Raw genomic sequence first — 19,307 nt, 5'->3', positions numbered from 1 at the left:
CATTTGGGATGCCGCCACCCGACCAATTAATTGTTGTCAAACCAAATCGGCTAAATTTAATTTTAAACACGACCCTCCCGAGAGAGCGCCGCTAATTCAGATTCAGTTATATTTATCAATACAAAAAGATGTTAACTGTTGAAATCCGTCTGGCGAGGATTTCCGATTCGATTATCAATATCGCGGTGTTCCCTGTCACAAAGTTGTTCAAAATAATATATGTCTGTACAAAAAAGTCATTGAATTAGATGAATACCTAAATTCAATAAATACTATCCGTATTTTATATGATTATACTGTCTAACAAAGGTGTCCTTACAACTAAAGGGTTAAGATAGAGTTTAAAAAAAGATACTTTCAAATCACCGTATTTCATCAACAGTTTTTAAGATTGGGTGAAAGTGGAACGGACGTGTTAATCATAATACAAAAAAAAAAACAATAGGAAACAATAACAAACCCCTATTTATACCCCATCCAGAGGAGAGGTGATCGGTTTGTCCTATAGTCTATGCCTGAGTTCTTAAAATTATTCGAAATTGGAAGATTTAAACGATTTTTCTCTATCATACATCCATCACCTAGCCGTTGAGCTCGTCGTTCCGGTGCTTCCGCATGTGTCCCGCCAGTCCTGCTGCCTGGGCATAGGCGTTGCCACAAAGCTTGCAAACAAATTGCTTGGTGTCCGCATGTAGAAACTTGTGATGGTACAGGCCCTTTTGGCGTGAGAAGGTGGCCCCGCAAACACCGCACACATGAGGTCGCTCCGTCGAGTGCATGGCCATGTGCTCCCGGAGGCCGGAATGTGACGGAAAACGCTTGTTGCACACTTGACAGCCGAACGGCCTCTCACCCGTGTGGCTGCGGATGTGGACGCGCAGCGTCTCCTTATTTCGGCAGCTGTAGCCGCAACTTTCGCACACAAAGTTCTTTTGCTCCGTGTGCACCTTGCAGTGATTTCGCATGTGGCGGACAGTGAAGAATCGCTTCCCGCAGCCTGCGTGCGGACAAGGCACGTTTCTTTCCGTGGCATGCTTCGTCTGGTGTCGCTTCAGCTCGTGTCGTGTCTTATACCGCCTGCCGCAGACGACGCACGCGACCCCACCATGTGCCTCGACCATGTGCTCGTCCAGTAATCGTAGGCGGGGCAGTTGGGTATCACACTCCAGGCATGTGAAGCTCGTGGTTCCCTCGTCACCCGGGACATCGTGATCCCTTTTTAAATGCTGTCGCAGGCTGTACTTCCCATGGTAGATCTTCCCACAGTGCTTGCACTTATGCTCCTGGACTGGTTTCGTGCTGGTCTCCTTGGGTGGCTCATAGTCAGCATCATCGCTGTCCGCTTCTAACGAAGCCACATTCTTGTGCTGCCGCATGATATGCCGTTCTAAAGTCTTGCGGCTCTGGTATGTCTTCGAGCAATATGGACAAGGATTGGGCGATTTGAGAGATGCAGATTGTTGGCTCTCTACTTCCAGATGCAGAAATGAAAGGTCGTCGCACTCCTGGTCAGAGTCCTCTTTGTAGTCGACTTTTAAAGCTCTAACCTGGCGCAAGCAATCGTAATTGGAGTTATCCCACTTCATGATAGCTTTTCCAGGCAGCTCCTCTGCGTCTGCTGCTGCTGCCGCTCCCGTTTCATCGTCGCTCTCATCCTGCTCGACACCACCGATTTCGTACCAAGCAAAAGGATTCACCTGCGCTACAATCGGCACGGGAGATGCTTGACTATCCGCCAGGCTATCTCGCTGCTCCTGCTTCAGCTCCGTCTCTGTCGTTTCCGTTTTGAGCAGGCCGTTCTCAAAGTGAACGTTCTGGACGTGAAGCAGGAAGTCACCAAACACGAAGCTCTTCATCTCGCAGAAGGTGCAGTCAATGCGAAAGCTGTTCAGGCTCTGAAAGTAGATCTCTCCGCACTTGGCGTTCGCCATTCCGGCGTACGTGTCCGGCTTGAGGGACTTGAGCATGGTGCTGCTGCCTGCGGTCCACTCCTCGCCAGGATTTCCTTTCTTTTTCCAATATTCGTGAAGCCACAACACGCAAACTTTTCGAGAGGCTGTGCTTGAACCAGCTGATTGGGGGCCACAGGTGTTGGCCAACACTGGTCTCCCCTCTGACACCGTTCACTACCAACACTGACAGCTTTTAAGGTTTCCAACACCACCGGCACTCTTCCTCTTCCTGCGTTGTGGCAACACGAGATTCTTGTTTCCGATTCCAAATATCGGAAATTATCATCACATATAGCCGCTAGATCCTTCAGCGATGCATCCTGATCTCACGGAGCGAATTCTCCAGCACCTGGAGACTGCCGACCAGGTGGACACTCTGGACCTGGCCGCAAAATTCGCCGTGGACCACCAGAAGATCGTCGGCGCCTTGAAGAGCATCCAAGCTCACGGAGAACTGGTCAACGCTGAGGTGGCTACCCACAAGAGCCTCGGCCTTACCGATGAAGGGCGATCTGTAGTGGAGCATGGCAGTCACGAAGCGCTGGTTTACGCTGCCGTTCCGGAGGAGGGCATTGCCCAGGCCGCTTTGATGACAGCTGGAGGTCCTAACGCCAAGGTGGGCTTCAGCAAGGCCATGTCCCAGGGATGGATTCTCGTGGACAAGACTGTTACTCCACCTCTCGTGCGCCGCAAGGTGGAAAAGATAACGGATTCGGTTAAGGAGCAACTAAAGCAGGTGGCGGCCGGCAAGGGCGATGCTTTGCCCTCAAAGGATGTTACTGATTTCAAAAAGCGCAAGCTTCTTCAGGAGACCACCACCAAAAGCTTTGTACTCAGCCGTGGTCCGGAATTCGCGACTACCTTGACCAAACTGGAGACGGATCTTACGGTGGAAATGCTTTCCAGCGGATTGTGGGAACAACTCAAGTTCAAGTCATATAACTTTGATGCCTTAGGTGCCCCACCATCGCGCGGTCACCTGCATCCGTTGCTGAAAGTACGCACTGAGTTCCGGCAGATATTCCTCGAGATGGGCTTCTCCGAAATGCCCACCAACAATTACGTGGAATCGTCTTTCTGGAACTTTGACGCCTTGTTCCAGCCGCAACAGCATCCGGCACGTGATGCTCACGACACTTTCTTCGTGAATCATCCCGCAAAAAGCCATAAGTTCCCGCAGGAATATCTGGAGCGTGTGAAGAAGGTCCATTCGGTGGGTGGCTACGGATCGAAGGGATACGGCTACGACTGGAAAGTGGAGGAGGCCCAGAAGAATCTACTGCGCACCCACACTACGGCCGTGTCGGCAAGGATGCTGTATAAACTTGCAAACCAGGAGGGTGGCTTCAAGCCCGCCAAGTACTTCAGCATAGACAAAGTGTTCCGCAACGAAACACTGGACGCCACCCATCTGGCAGAGTTCCACCAGGTTGAGGGAGTTATTGCCGATGTGGGCCTGACCTTGGGCGATTTGATCGGTACTCTCTATGAATTCTTCCGCAAGCTGGGCATTACGCAGCTTGAGTTCAAGCCGGCCTACAATCCCTACACAGAGCCTAGCATGGAAATCTTCTGCTACCATCCTGGACTTGGAAAATGGATTGAGGTTGGAAACTCTGGAGTATTCCGCCCGGAAATGCTACTGCCCATGGGACTGCCGGAGAACGTTAATGTGATCGCTTGGGGCTTGTCACTGGAGCGTCCCACCATGATTAAGTACGGGATCAACAACATCCGCGATCTGGTAGGTCCTAAGGTGGATCTGAAAATGGTAGAGGAGGGCCCGATATGCCGGCTTGATCATGTTTAGAACCTTCGACGAAAATATATATTTTTTTTTATACGATTGTTCCAACCCAAAAATATTTATAAATAAAAAAAGAAAACAAATATGTTTTTTGCGGCAATAGTTTAAATAATTTGGTGTTAGTCAACACTAATTGGAAACAGCTGTTTGTATAGAAATCTAGTTCTCGCGGTCTGGCAGCTCCAGGCGATGTCATCAGCTACTACAAAGAAAGTTGGAAACAAAAACAAACAAGCAACCAAATCGAAACAACATAACAAATTTACACTAAAACTGACACTTTCTCGCACTGCCAGCTGGAGAATACGGGAAAATGGAAAATAATCCGAGTCAAACTCTCCACCAGGCGATCCAGAAGAAATTTGGCTTGATAAGTGCCTGCGAAGGTGGCAGTTCAAAATTATTTTGTGATCCTGAAACGAATTCAATTCCCCTGCAGAGCCACCAGTTTGTCATACCACAGCTGCGGGTACCTGAGGATATAGCCACCCAGGAGCGTTTGCGGCAAGCAGCGGATGTTAGAAATGAAAAACTTCTCAACGAGATTAAACGCCGTCGTCAATGCAGCGAAAACGAAAACAACGCTTCTGGTTTTATAATACCCAAGTTGGGAGCTGTGCCCGGGGAACCTCTGGGAGAGACCAAGCTTAACATACCGCTTTTGGGCCGTTTGGAGCAAGGTGTGGGCCAGTTACAGATAAGCAGCGGAGACGGTGACAGAGCGGGTAACACAATGCTGGTGTCGATGCCACCAATTACTGGACCGACTACCCTTATTGACCTCACATCCACAGTAATAGCCGGAATAAAGGATGCACCTCCCAAGGAGTCCGCCACCAAAGCGAAGGAGAAACAGAAAAGACAACACACTGAGAACTTTGAGATTCCATTCATCGCTTGCAATCCGGTTCGTCGGAGCAAGCTCTCCGGGGGCTTGCTCGCTGATCAAAGGCGCTCCCAGCACGATGAGACGCTAGGCGATTCGGAGAAAGGGGAAATCCTTGAAATAAAAGAAGAGCCAAGTTCGGTTGGCAGCATGCTCGACACCGTTGTGGGCTACCCAGCACCAAGACGACCACAGCTAGAGTATGCAGGGACTGTGGTGGAGCGTCAGCACTTGAAGTTATGTGTTCGGCAGGACTATGGCACCCAAATAAAACGATTCCGCTTCGACACACCTTCTCCGGACGAGCTGGTTAAGCAAGCGCTGCAAAAGTCCTGGCGCATATCCCGAACCTGACTCTAGTTTACAACAAATTGACAATTACCAATAAGTAAATAAAAAATAAAATCAATTAGGTCAAAACTATTTCCAAAAGATTGACAAGGACTTTGGCATTCTAATATATTTTACTATTTACGCCTTTGCCGAAAATATATATTTTTTTTTAATTTAACGAGAACAAAAAATTTTGCATATTTTTCATTTGCAGATTTGTATCCGATCGAAAATTGCGGTAACTATTCTGGATTAGCGAAACGCGTAGCGATTTTCCTTAATCAAATATTGATTAAAAGTAATTTTAAAAAAATTTTCCACAAAAAAATTCCACAATTTTAGGGGTTTTCTTGATTTCCCCACTTTTGGTCCTTCCGATGGCCATAGATCTGCCAATTTGTGTCCGATCAGGATATAAAGTACCATTTAGTAATCAGCGAACCCAGAAGCGACTTTCCTCATTAAAAACATTGCCTAAATGGCGTTTTTTAATTTTTCGAAATTTTTCCAAGGGGTCCGCCTTCAAAATTGTGGGTTTTCTTGATTTCCCCACTTTTGGTCCTTCCGATGGCCATAGCTCTGCCAATTTGTGTCCGATCAGGATATAAAGTACCATTTAGTAATCAGCGAACCCAGAAGCGACTTTCCTCATTAAAAACATTGCCTAAATGGCGTTTTTGAATTTTTCGAAATTTTTCCAAGGGGTCCGCCTACAAAATTGTGGGTTTTCCTGATTTCCCCACTTTTGCTCCTTCGGATGGCCATAGCTCTGCCAATTTGTGTCCGATCAGGATATAAAGTACCATTTAGTTCTCAGCGAACCCAGAAGCGACTTTCCTCATTAAAAACATTGCCTAAATGGCGTTTTTGAATTTTTTGAAATTTTTCCAAGGGGTCCGCCTTCAAAATTGTGGGTTTTCTTGATTTCCCCACTTTTGGTCCTTCCGATGGCCATAGCTCTGCCAATTTGTGTCCGATCAGGATATAAAGTACCATTTAGTTCTCAGCGAACCCAGAAGCGACTTTCCTCATTAAAAACATTGCCTAAATGGCGTTTTTGAATTTTTTGAAATTTTTCCAAGGGGTCCGCCTACAAAATTGTGGGTTTTCCTGATTTCCCCACTTTTGCTCCTTCGGATGGCCATAGCTCTGCCAATTTGTATCCGATCAGGAAATCAAGTACCATTTAGTAATCAGCGAACCCAGAAGCGACTTTCCTTATTCAAAACATTGCCAAAATATCGTTTTTTGATTTTTCGAAATTTTTCCAAGAGGTCCGCCTACAAAATTGTGGGTTTTCCTGATTTCCCCACTTTTGCTCCTTCGGATGGCCATAGCTCTGCCAATTTGTGTCCGATCAGGATATAAAGTACCTTTTAGTAATCAGCGAACCCAGAAGCGACTTTCCTCATTCAAAACATTGCCAAAATATCGTTTTTTAATTTTTCGAATTTTTTCCTAGGGGTACCCCTACAAAATTGTGCGTTTTCCTAGTTTTTTCACTTTTTCTCCTTCGGATGGCCATAGCTCTGCCAATTTGTATCCGATCAGGAAATAAAGTACCATTTAGTAATCAGCGAACCCAGAAGCGACTTTCCTTATTCAAAACATTGCCAAAATATCGTTTTTTAATTTTTCGAATTTTTTCCTAGGGGTACCCCTACAAAATTGTGGGTTTTCCTGATTTCCCCTTTTTTGGTCCTTCCGATGGCAATAGCTCTGCCAATTTGTGTCCGATCAGGATATAAAGTACCATTTAGTAATCAGCGAACCCAGAAGCGACTTTCCTTATTCAAAACATTGCCTAAATATCGTTTTTTGATTTTTCGAAATTTTTCCAAGAGGTCCGCCTTCAAAATTGTGGGTTTTCTTGATTTCCCCACTTTTGGTCCTTCCGATGGCCATAGCTCTGCCAATTTGTGTCCGATCAGGATATAAAGTACCCTTTAGTAATCAGCGAACCCAGAAGCGACTTTCCTCATTCAAAACATTGCCTAAATATCTTTTTTTGATTTTTCGAATTTTTTCCTAGGGGTACCCCTACAAAATTGTGGGTTTTCCTGATTTCCCCACTTTTGGTCCTTCCGATGGCCATAGCTCTGCCTATTTGTGTCCGATCAGGATATAAAGTACCTTTTAGTAATCAGCGAACCCAGAAGCGACTTTCCTCATTAAAAACATTGCCTAAATGGCGTTTTTTAATTTTTCGAATTTTTTCCTAGGGGTACCCCTACAAAATTGTGCGTTTTCCTAGTTTTTTCACTTTTGCTCCTTCGGATGGCCATAGCTCTGCCAATTTGTGTCCGATCAGGATATAAAGTACCATTTAGTAATCAGCGAACCCAGAAGCGACTTTCCTCATTCAAAACATTGCCTAAATATCGTTTTTTGATTTTTCGAAATTTTTCCAAGGGGTCCGCCTTCAAAATTGTGGGTTTTCTTGATTTCCCCACTTTTGGTCCTTCCGATGGCCATAGCTCTGCCAATTTGTGTCCGATCAGGATATAAAGTACCATTTAGTAATCAGCGAACCCAGAAGCGACTTTCCTCATTAAAAACATTGCCTAAATGGCGTTTTTGAATTTTTCGAATTTTTTCCTAGGGGTACCCTCACAAAATTGTGGGTTTTCTTGATTTCCCCACTTTTGGTCCTTCCGATGGCCATAGCTCTGCCAATTTGTGTCCGATCAGGATATAAAGTACCATTTAGTAATCAGCGAACCCAGAAGCGACTTTCCTCATTAAAAACATTGCCAAAATATTGTTTTTTAATTTTTCGAAATTTTTCCAAGGGGTCCGCCTACAAAATTGTGGGTTTTCCTGATTTCCCCACTTTTGCTCCTTCGGATGGCCATAGCTCTGCCAATTTGTGTCCGATCAGGATATAAAGTACCATTTAGTTCTCAGCGAACCCAGAAGCGACTTTCCTCATTAAAAACATTGCCTAAATGGCGTTTTTGAATTTTTCGAAATTTTTCCAAGGGGTCCGCCTACAAAATTGTGGGTTTTCCTGATTTCCCCACTTTTGCTCCTTCGGATGGCCATAGCTCTGCCAATTTGTATCCGATCAGGAAATCAAGTACCATTTAGTAATCAGCGAACCCAGAAGCGACTTTCCTTATTCAAAACATTGCCAAAATATCGTTTTTTGATTTTTCGAAATTTTTCCAAGGGGTCCGCCTACAAAATTGTGGGTTTTCCTGATTTCCCCACTTTTGCTCCTTCGGATGGCCATAGCTCTGCCAATTTGTGTCCGATCAGGATATAAAGTACCATTTAGTTCTCAGCGAACCCAGAAGCGACTTTCCTCATTAAAAACATTGCCTAAATGGCGTTTTTGAATTTTTTGAAATTTTTCCTAGGGGTACCCCTACAAAATTGTGGGTTTTCTTGATTTCCCCACTTTTGGTCCTTCCGATGGCCATAACTCTGCCAATTTGTGTCCGATCAGGATATAAAGTGCCATTTAGTTCTCAGCGAACCCAGAAGCGACTTTCCTCATTAAAAACATTGCCAAAATATTGTTTTTTAATTTTTCGAAATTTTTCCAAGGGGTCCGCCTACAAAATTGTGGGTTTTCCTGATTTCCCCACTTTTGCTCCTTCGGATGGCCATAGCTCTGCCAATTTGTGTCCGATCAGGATATAAAGTACCATTTAGTTCTCAGCGAACCCAGAAGCGACTTTCCTCATTAAAAACATTGCCAAAATATTGTTTTTTAATTTTTCGAAATTTTTCCAAGGGGTCCGCCTACAAAATTGTGGGTTTTCCTGATTTCCCCACTTTTGCTCCTTCGGATGGCCATAGCTCTGCCAATTTGTGTCCGATCAGGATATAAAGTACCATTTAGTTCTCAGCGAACCCAGAAGCGACTTTCCTTATTAAAAACATTGCCTAAATGGCGTTTTTGAATTTTTTGAAATTTTTCCTAGGGGTACCCCTACAAAATTGTGGGTTTTCTTGATTTCCCCACTTTTGGTCCTTCCGATGGCCATAGCTCTGCCAATTTGTGTCCGATCAGGATATAAAGTGCCATTTAGTTCTCAGCGAACCCAGAAGCGACTTTCCTCATTAAAAACATTGCCTAAATGGCGTTTTTTAATTTTTCGAAATTTTTCCAAGGGGTCCGCCTACAAAATTGTGGGTTTTCCTGATTTCCCCACTTTTGCTCCTTCGGATGGCCATAGCTCTGCCAATTTGTGTCCGATCAGGATATAAAGTACCATTTAGTTCTCAGCGAACCCAGAAGCGACTTTCCTCATTAAAAACATTGCCTAAATGGCGTTTTTGAATTTTTTGAAATTTTTCCTAGGGGTACCCCTACAAAATTGTGGGTTTTCCTGATTTCCCCACTTTTGCTCCTTCGGATGGCCATAGCTCTGCCAATTTCTATCCGATCAGAAAATCAAGTACCATTTAGTAATCAGCGAACCCAGAAGCGACTTTCCTCATTCAAAACATTGCCTAAATATCGTTTTTGTTTTTAATCCAATTTTTCCTTGAAATAATTATATGTTATAAATAACCAAACGAATAAAATATTATAATATATTTCAGTTGAAAAGCATATGCTATAACTCTGTAAAAATAAAATTTGTAACATTAGCTTTAATGAAATTTATAAATTTTTAGGAAATAAAGCACACAAATAAATAAATAAAAAAAAAATATCGTTTTTTGATTTTCGAAATTTTTCCAAGGGGTCCGCCTACAAAATTGTGGGTTTTCTTGATTTCCCCACTTTTGGTCCTTCCGATGGCCATAGCTCTGCCAATTTGTATCCGATCAGGATATAAAGTACCATTTAGTAATCAGCGAACCCAGAAGCGACTTTCCTTATTCAAAACATTGCCTAAATATCGTTTTTTGATTTTTCGAAATTTTTCCAAGGTGTCCGCCTTCAAAATTGTGGGTTTTCTTGATTTCCCCACTTTTGGTCCTTCCGATGGCCATAGCTCTGCCAATTTGTGTCCGATCAGGATATAAAGTACCATTTAGTAATCAGCGAACCCAGAAGCGACTTTCCTCATTAAAAACATTGCCTAAATGGCGTTTTTGAATTTTTCGAAATTTTTCCAAGGGGTCCGCCTACAAAATTGTGGGTTTTCCTGATTTCCCCACTTTTGCTCCTTCGGATGGCCATAGCTCTGCCAATTTGTATCCGATCAGGAAATCAAGTACCATTTAGTAATCAGCGAACCCAGAAGCGACTTTCCTCATTAAAAACATTGCCTAAATATGGTTTTTTAATTTTTCGAAATTTTTCCTAGGGGTACCCCTACAAAATTGTGGGTTTTCCTGATTTCCCCACTTTTGGTCCTTCCGATGGCCATAGCTCTGCCAATTTGTATCCGATCAGGAAATCAAGTACCATTTAGTAATCAGCAAACCAAGAAGCGACTTTCCTCATTCAAAACATTGCAAAAAAATCGTTTTTTGATTTTTCGAAATTTTTCCAAGGGGTTCGCCTTCAAAATTGTGGGTTTTCCTGATTTCCCCACTTTTGCTCCTTCGGATGGCCATAGCTCTGCCAATTTGTGTCCGATCAGGATATAAAGTACCATTTAGTTCTCAGCGAACCCAGAAGCGACTTTCCTCATTAAAAACATTGCCTAAATGGCGTTTTTGAATTTTTTGAAATTTTTCCTAGGGGTACCCCTACAAAATTGTGGGTTTTCCTGATTTCCCCACTTTTGCTCCTTCGGATGGCCATAGCTCTGCCAATTTGTATCCGATCAGGAAATCAAGTACCATTTAGTAATCAGCGAACCCAGAAGCGACTTTCCTCATTAAAAACATTGCCTAAATATGGTTTTTTAATTTTTCGAAATTTTTCCTAGGGGTACCCCTACAAAATTGTGGGTTTTCCTGATTTCCCCACTTTTGGTCCTTCCGATGGCCATAGCTCTGCCAATTTGTGTCCGATCAGGATATAAAGTACCATTTAGTTCTCAGCAAACCCAGAAGCGACTTTCCTCATTAAAAACATTGCCAAAATATTGTTTTTTAATTTTTCGAAATTTTTCCAAGGGGTCCGCCTACAAAATTGTGGGTTTTCCTGATTTCCCCACTTTTGGTCCTTCCGATGGCCATAGCTCTGCCAATTTGTGTCCGATCAGGATATAAAGTACCATTTAGTAATCAGCGAACCCAGAAGCGACTTTCCTTATTCAAAACATTGCCTAAATATCGTTTTTTGATTTTTCGAAATTTTTCCAAGGGGTCCGCCTTCAAAATTGTGGGTTTTCCTGATTTCCCCACTTTTGGTCCTTCCGATGGCCATAGCTCTGCCAATTTGTGTCCGATCAGGATATAAAGTACCATTTAGTTCTCAGCGAACCCAGAAGCGACTTTCCTCATTAAAAACATTGCCTAAATGGCGTTTTTGAATTTTTTGAAATTTTTCCTAGGGGTACCCCTACAAAATTGTGGGTTTTCCTGATTTCCCCACTTTTGCTCCTTCGGATGGCCATAGCTCTGCCAATTTGTGTCCGATCAGGATATAAAGTACCATTTAGTTCTCAGCAAACCCAGAAGCGACTTTCCTCATTAAAAACATTGCCAAAATATTGTTTTTTAATTTTTCGAAATTTTTCCAAGGGGTCCGCCTACAAAATTGTGGGTTTTCCTGATTTCCCCACTTTTGGTCCTTCCGATGGCCATAGCTCTGCCAATTTGTGTCCGATCAGGATATAAAGTACCATTTAGTAATCAGCGAACCCAGAAGCGACTTTCCTTATTCAAAACATTGCCTAAATATCGTTTTTTGATTTTTCGAAATTTTTCCAAGGGGTCCGCCTTCAAAATTGTGGGTTTTCTTGATTTCCCCACTTTTGGTCCTTCCGATGGCCATAGCTCTGCCAATTTGTGTCCGATCAGGATATAAAGTACCATTTAGTAATCAGCGAACCCAGAAGCGACTTTCCTCATTAAAAACATTGCCTAAATGGCGTTTTTGAATTTTTCGAAATTTTTCCAAGGGGTCCGCCTTCAAAATTGTGGGTTTTCTTGATTTCCCCACTTTTGGTCCTTCCGATGGCCATAGCTCTGCCAATTTGTGTCCGATCAGGATATAAAGTACCATTTAGTAATCAGCGAACCCAGAAGCGACTTTCCTCATTCAAAACATTGCCAAAATATCGTTTTTTAATTTTTCGAAATTTTTCCAAGGGGTCCGCCTTCAAAATTGTGGGTTTTCTTGATTTCCCCACTTTTGGTCCTTCCGATGGCCATAGCTCTGCCAATTTGTGTCCGATCAGGATATAAAGTACCATTTAGTAATCAGCGAACCCAGAAGCGACTTTCCTCATTAAAAACATTGCCTAAATGGCGTTTTTGAATTTTTCGAAATTTTTCCAAGGGGTCCGCCTACAAAATTGTGGGTTTTCCTGATTTCCCCACTTTTGCTCCTTCGGATGGCCATAGCTCTGCCAATTTGTATCCGATCAGGAAATCAAGTACCATTTAGTAATCAGCGAACCCAGAAGCGACTTTCCTTATTCAAAACATTGCCAAAATATCGTTTTTTGATTTTTCGAAATTTTTCCAAGGGGTACCCCTACAAAATTGTGGGTTTTCCTGATTTCCCCACTTTTGCTCCTTCGGATGGCCATAGCTCTGCCAATTTGTGTCCGATCAGGATATAAAGTGCCATTTAGTTCTCAGCGAACCCAGAAGCGACTTTCCTCATTAAAAACATTGCCAAAATATTGTTTTTTAATTTTTCGAAATTTTTCCAAGGGGTCCGCCTACAAAATTGTGGGTTTTCCTGATTTCCCCACTTTTGCTCCTACGGATGGCCATAGCTCTGCCAATTTGTGTCCGATCAGGATATAAAGTACCATTTAGTTCTCAGCGAACCCAGAAGCGACTTTCCTCATTAAAAACATTGCCTAAATGGCGTTTTTGAATTTTTTGAAATTTTTCCAAGGGGTACCCCTACAAAATTGTGGGTTTTCCTGATTTCCCCACTTTTGCTCCTTCGGATGGCCATAGCTCTGCCAATTTGTGTCCGATCAGGATATAAAGTACCATTTAGTTCTCAGCGAACCCAGAAGCGACTTTCCTCATTAAAAACATTGCCTAAATGGCGTTTTTGAATTTTTTGAAATTTTTCCTAGGGGTACCCCTACAAAATTGTGGGTTTTCCTGATTTCCCCACTTTTGCTCCTTCGGATGGCCATAGCTCTGCCAATTTGTGTCCGATCAGGATATAAAGTACCATTTAGTTCTCAGCGAACCCAGAAGCGACTTTCCTCATTAAAAACATTGCCTAAATGGCGTTTTTGAATTTTTTGAAATTTTTCCTAGGGGTACCCCTACAAAATTGTGGGTTTTCCTGATTTCCCCACTTTTGCTCCTTCGGATGGCCATAGCTCTGCCAATTTGTGTCCGATCAGGATATAAAGTACCATTTAGTTCTCAGCGAACCCAGAAGCGACTTTCCTCATTAAAAACATTGCCTAAATGGCGTTTTTGAATTTTTTGAAATTTTTCCTAGGGGTACCCCTACAAAATTGTGGGTTTTCCTGATTTCCCCACTTTTGCTCCTTCGGATGGCCATAGCTCTGCCAATTTGTATCCGATCAGGAAATCAAGTACCATTTAGTAATCAGCGAACCCAGAAGCGACTTTCCTCATTCAAAACATTGCCTAAATATCGTTTTTTGATTTTTCGAAATTTTTCCAAGGGGTCCGCCTACAAAATTGTGGGTTTTCTTGATTTCCCCACTTTTGGTCCTTCCGATGGCCATAGCTCTGCCAATTTGTATCCGATCAGGAAATCAAGTACCATTTAGCAATCAGCGAACCCAGAAGCGACTTTCCTTATTCAAAACATTGCCTAAATATCGTTTTTTGATTTTTCGAAATTTTTCCAAGGTGTCCGCCTTCAAAATTGTGGGTTTTCTTGATTTCCCCACTTTTGGTCCTTCCGATGGCCATAGCTCTGCCAATTTGTGTCCGATCAGGATATAAAGTACCATTTAGTAATCAGCGAACCCAGAAGCGACTTTCCTCATTAAAAACATTGCCTAAATGGCGTTTTTGAATTTTTTGAAATTTTTCCTAGGGGTACCCCTACAAAATTGTGGGTTTTCCTGATTTCCCCACTTTTGGTCCTTCCGATGGCCATAGCTCTGCCAATTTGTGTCCGATCAGGATATAAAGTACCATTTAGTTCTCAGCGAACCCAGAAGCGACTTTCCTCATTAAAAACATTGCCTAAATGGCGTTTTTGAATTTTTTGAAATTTTTCCTAGGGGTACCCCTACAAAATTGTGGGTTTTCCTGATTTCCCCACTTTTGCTCCTTCGGATGGCCATAGCTCTGCCAATTTGTGTCCGATCAGGATATAAAGTACCATTTAGTTCTCAGCAAACCCAGAAGCGACTTTCCTCATTAAAAACATTGCCAAAATATTGTTTTTTAATTTTTCGAAATTTTTCCAAGGGGTCCGCCTACAAAATTGTGGGTTTTCCTGATTTCCCCACTTTTGGTCCTTCCGATGGCCATAGCTCTGCCAATTTGTGTCCGATCAGGATATAAAGTACCATTTAGTAATCAGCGAACCCAGAAGCGACTTTCCTTATTCAAAACATTGCCTAAATATCGTTTTTTGATTTTTCGAAATTTTTCCAAGGGGTCCGCCTTCAAAATTGTGGGTTTTCTTGATTTCCCCACTTTTGGTCCTTCCGATGGCCATAGCTCTGCCAATTTGTGTCCGATCAGGATATAAAGTACCATTTAGTAATCAGCGAACCCAGAAGCGACTTTCCTCATTAAAAACATTGCCTAAATGGCGTTTTTGAATTTTTCGAAATTTTTCCAAGGGGTCCGCCTTCAAAATTGTGGGTTTTCTTGATTTCCCCACTTTTGGTCCTTCCGATGGCCATAGCTCTGCCAATTTGTGTCCGATCAGGATATAAAGTACCATTTAGTAATCAGCGAACCCAGAAGCGACTTTCCTCATTCAAAACATTGCCAAAATATCGTTTTTTAATTTTTCGAAATTTTTCCAAGGGGTCCGCCTTCAAAATTGTGGGTTTTCTTGATTTCCCCACTTTTGGTCCTTCCGATGGCCATAGCTCTGCCAATTTGTGTCCGATCAGGATATAAAGTACCATTTAGTAATCAGCGAACCCAGAAGCGACTTTCCTCATTAAAAACATTGCCTAAATGGCGTTTTTGAATTTTTCGAAATTTTTCCAAGGGGTCCGCCTACAAAATTGTGGGTTTTCCTGATTTCCCCACTTTTGCTCCTTCGGATGGCCATAGCTCTGCCAATTTGTATCCGATCAGGAAATCAAGTACCATTTAGTAATCAGCGAACCCAGAAGCGACTTTCCTTATTCAAAACATTGCCAAAATATCGTTTTTTGATTTTTCGAAATTTTTCCAAGGGGTACCCCTACAAAATTGTGGGTTTTCCTGATTTCCCCACTTTTGCTCCTTCGGATGGCCATAGCTCTGCCAATTTGTGTCCGATCAGGATATAAAGTGCCATTTAGTTCTCAGCGAACCCAGAAGCGACTTTCCTCATTAAAAACATTGCCAAAATATTGTTTTTTAATTTTTCGAAATTTTTCCAAGGGGTCCGCCTACAAAATTGTGGGTTTTCCTGATTTCCCCACTTTTGCTCCTACGGATGGCCATAGCTCTGCCAATTTGTGTCCGATCAGGATATAAAGTACCATTTAGTTCTCAGCGAACCCAGAAGCGACTTTCCTCATTAAAAACATTGCCTAAATGGCGTTTTTGAATTTTTTGAAATTTTTCCAAGGGGTACCCCTACAAAATTGTGGGTTTTCCTGATTTCCCCACTTTTGCTCCTTCGGATGGCCATAGCTCTGCCAATTTGTGTCCGATCAGGATATAAAGTACCATTTAGTTCTCAGCGAACCCAGAAGCGACTTTCCTCATTAAAAACATTGCCTAAATGGCGTTTTTGAATTTTTTGAAATTTTTCCTAGGGGTACCCCTACAAAATTGTGGGTTTTCCTGATTTCCCCACTTTTGCTCCTTCGGATGGCCATAGCTCTGCCAATTTGTGTCCGATCAGGATATAAAGTACCATTTAGTTCTCAGCGAACCCAGAAGCGACTTTCCTCATTAAAAACATTGCCTAAATGGCGTTTTTGAATTTTTTGAAATTTTTCCTAGGGGTACCCCTACAAAATTGTGGGTTTTCCTGATTTCCCCACTTTTGCTCCTTCGGATGGCCATAGCTCTGCCAATTTGTGTCCGATCAGGATATAAAGTACCATTTAGTTCTCAGCGAACCCAGAAGCGACTTTCCTCATTAAAAACATTGCCTAAATGGCGTTTTTGAATTTTTTGAAATTTTTCCTAGGGGTACCCCTACAAAATTGTGGGTTTTCCTGATTTCCCCACTTTTGCTCCTTCGGATGGCCATAGCTCTGCCAATTTGTATCCGATCAGGAAATCAAGTACCATTTAGTAATCAGCGAACCCAGAAGCGACTTTCCTCATTCAAAACATTGCCTAAATATCGTTTTTTGATTTTTCGAAATTTTTCCAAGGGGTCCGCCTACAAAATTGTGGGTTTTCTTGATTTCCCCACTTTTGGTCCTTCCGATGGCCATAGCTCTGCCAATTTGTATCCGATCAGGAAATCAAGTACCATTTAGCAATCAGCGAACCCAGAAGCGACTTTCCTTATTCAAAACATTGCCTAAATATCGTTTTTTGATTTTTCGAAATTTTTCCAAGGTGTCCGCCTTCAAAATTGTGGGTTTTCTTGATTTCCCCACTTTTGGTCCTTCCGATGGCCATAGCTCTGCCAATTTGTGTCCGATCAGGATATAAAGTACCATTTAGTAATCAGCGAACCCAGAAGCGACTTTCCTCATTAAAAACATTGCCTAAATGGCGTTTTTGAATTTTTTGAAATTTTTCCTAGGGGTACCCCTACAAAATTGTGGGTTTTCCTGATTTCCCCACTTTTGCTCCTTCGGATGGCCATAGCTCTGCCAATTTCTATCCGATCAGGAAATCAAGTACCATTTAGTAATCAGCGAACCCAGAAGCGACTTTCCTCATTCAAAACATTGCCTAAATATCGTTTTTTGATTTTTCGAAATTTTTCCAAGGGGTCCGCCTACAAAATTGTGGGTTTTCTTGATTTCCCCACTTTTGGTCCTTCCGATGGCCATAGCTCTGCCAATTTGTGTCCGATCAGGATATAAAGTACCATTTAGTAATCAGCGAACCCAGAAGCGACTTTCCTCATTAAAAACATTGCCTAAATGGCGTTTTTGAATTTTTTGAAATTTTTCCAAGGTGTCCGCCTTCAAAATTGTGGGTTTTCCTGATTTCCCCACTTTTGCTCCTTCGGATGGCCATAGCTCTGCCAATTTGTGTCCGATCAGGATATAAAGTACCATTTAGTTCTCAGCGAACCCAGAAGCGACTTTCCTCATTAAAAACATTGCCAAAATATTGTATTTTAATTTTTCGAAATTTTTCCAAGGGGTCCGCCTACAAAATTGTGGGTTTTCCTGATTTCCCCACTTTTGCTCCTTCGGATGGCCATAGCTCTGCCAATTTGTGTCCGATCAGGATATAAAGTACCATTTAGTAATCAGCGAACCCAGAAGCGACTTTCCTCATTCAAAACATTGCCTAAATATCGTTTTTTGATTTTTCGAAATTTTTCCAAGGTGTCCGCCTTCAAAATTGTGGGTTTTCTTGATTTCCCCACTTTTGGTCCTTCCGATGGCCATAGCTCTGCCAATTTGTGTCCGATCAGGATATAAAGTACCATTTAGTAATCAGCGAACCCAGAAGCGACTTTCCTCATTAAAAACATTGCCTAAATGGCGTTTTTGAATTTTTTGAAATTTTTCCTAGGGGTACCCCTACAAAATTGTGGGTTTTCCTGATTTCCCCACTTTTGCTCCTTCGGATGGCCATAGCTCTGCCAATTTGTATCCGATCAGGAAATCAAGTACCATTTAGTAATCAGCGAACCCAGAAGCGACTTTCCTCATTAAAAACATTGCCTAAATATGGTTTTTTAATTTTTCGAAATTTTTCCTAGGGGTACCCCTACAAAATTGTGGGTTTTCCTGATTTCCCCACTTTTGGTCCTTCCGATGGCCATAGCTCTGCCAATTTGTATCCGATCAGGAAATCAAGTACCATTTAGTAATCAGCAAACCAAGAAGCGACTTTCCTCATTAAAAACATTGCCAAAATATTGTATTTTAATTTTTCGAAATTTTTCCAAGGGGTCCGCCTACAAAATTGTGGGTTTTCCTGATTTCCCCACTTTTGCTCCTTCGGATGGCCATAGCTCTGCCAATTTGTGTCCGATCAGGATATAAAGTACCATTTAGTAATCAGCGAACCCAGAAGCGACTTTCCTCATTCAAAACATTGCCTAAATATCGTTTTTTGATTTTTCGAAATTTTTCCAAGGTGTCCGCCTTCAAAATTGTGGGTTTTCTTGATTTCCCCACTTTTGGTCCTTCCGATGGCCATAGCTCTGCCAATTTGTGTCCGATCAGGATATAAAGTACCATTTAGTAATCAGCGAACCCAGAAGCGACTTTCCTCATTAAAAACATTGCCTAAATGGCGTTTTTGAATTTTTTGAAATTTTTCCTAGGGGTACCCCTACAAAATTGTGGGTTTTCCTGATTTCCCCACTTTTGCTCCTTCGGATGGCCATAGCTCTGCCAATTTGTATCCGATCAGGAAATCAAGTACCATTTAGTAATCAGCGAACCCAGAAGCGACTTTCCTCATTAAAAACATTGCCTAAATATGGTTTTTTAATTTTTCGAAATTTTTCCTAGGGGTACCCCTACAAAATTGTGGGTTTTCCTGATTTCCCCACTTTTGGTCCTTCCGATGGCCATAGCTCTGCCAATTTGTATCCGATCAGGAAATCAAGTACCATTTAGTAATCAGCAAACCAAGAAGCGACTTTCCTCATTCAAAACATTGCCAAAAAATCGTTTTTTGATTTTTCGAAATTTTTCCAAGGGGTCCGCCTTCAAAATTGTGGGTTTTCTTGATTTCCCCACTTTTGGTCCTTCCGATGGCCATAGCTCTGCCAATTTGTGTCCGATCAGGATATAAAGTACCATTTAGTTCTCAGCGAACCCAGAAGCGACTTTCCTCATTAAAAACATTGCCAAAATATTGTATTTTAATTTTTCGAAATTTTTCCAAGGGGTCCGCCTACAAAATTGTGGGTTTTCCTGATTTCCCCACTTTTGCTCCTTCGGATGGCCATAGCTCTGCCAATTTGTGTCCGATCAGGATATAAAGTACCATTTAGTAATCAGCGAACCCAGAAGCG

The 19,307-nt window shown here is 42.3% G+C and overlaps 3 protein-coding genes across 4 annotated transcripts; 2 read left to right on the top strand and 1 right to left on the bottom strand.

Moving 5' to 3' along the window:
• Nucleotides 1–51: 51 nt before the first annotated feature.
• LOC108119521 (zinc finger protein 260) lies at nt 52–2,094 on the bottom strand. The gene has a single exon (XM_017232740.3). It carries the CDS (start codon nt 1,965–1,967, stop codon nt 582–584), a length of 1,386 nt encoding a protein of 461 aa, XP_017088229.2. The 5' UTR covers nt 1,968–2,094; the 3' UTR covers nt 52–581.
• Nucleotides 2,095–2,161: 67 nt separating this feature from the next.
• Nucleotides 2,162–3,842, top strand: alpha-PheRS (phenylalanine--tRNA ligase alpha subunit). The gene has a single exon (XM_017232738.3). The coding sequence runs from the start codon at nt 2,266–2,268 to the stop codon at nt 3,760–3,762; it is 1,497 nt and encodes a 498-aa protein (XP_017088227.1). The 5' UTR covers nt 2,162–2,265; the 3' UTR covers nt 3,763–3,842.
• Nucleotides 3,843–3,944: 102 nt separating this feature from the next.
• Nucleotides 3,945–5,145, top strand: LOC108119517 (uncharacterized). 2 transcript variants are annotated; one of them, XM_017232734.3, is made up of 2 exons: nt 3,945–4,484; nt 4,554–5,145. In XM_017232734.3, exons 1-2 carry the CDS (start codon nt 4,073–4,075, stop codon nt 4,997–4,999), a joined length of 858 nt encoding a protein of 285 aa, XP_017088223.2. In that variant the 5' UTR covers nt 3,945–4,072; the 3' UTR covers nt 5,000–5,145. The 2 variants fall into 2 exon arrangements, with proteins under 2 accessions (XP_017088223.2, XP_043065828.1); XM_043209893.2 differs by having other exon boundaries at nt 3,946–5,144.
• Nucleotides 5,146–19,307: the final 14,162 nt, after the last annotated feature.

This window comes from Drosophila bipectinata, chromosome XL, assembly GCF_030179905.1.
Source record: "Drosophila bipectinata strain 14024-0381.07 chromosome XL, DbipHiC1v2, whole genome shotgun sequence".
Classification (NCBI taxonomy): Eukaryota; Metazoa; Arthropoda; class Insecta; order Diptera; family Drosophilidae; genus Drosophila; species Drosophila bipectinata.
Note: the sequence above shows the minus strand (reverse complement) of the source record. Positions and strands in the feature narration are given on the sequence as shown.

Coding starts and splice junctions, on each gene's coding strand:
- LOC108119521 (XM_017232740.3), bottom strand. CDS start 1,967: ATGCTCAAGTCCCTCAAGCCGGACACGTACGCCGGAATGGCGAACGCC.
- alpha-PheRS (XM_017232738.3), top strand. CDS start 2,266: ATGCATCCTGATCTCACGGAGCGAATTCTCCAGCACCTGGAGACTGCC.
- LOC108119517 (XM_043209893.2), top strand. CDS start 4,073: ATGGAAAATAATCCGAGTCAAACTCTCCACCAGGCGATCCAGAAGAAA.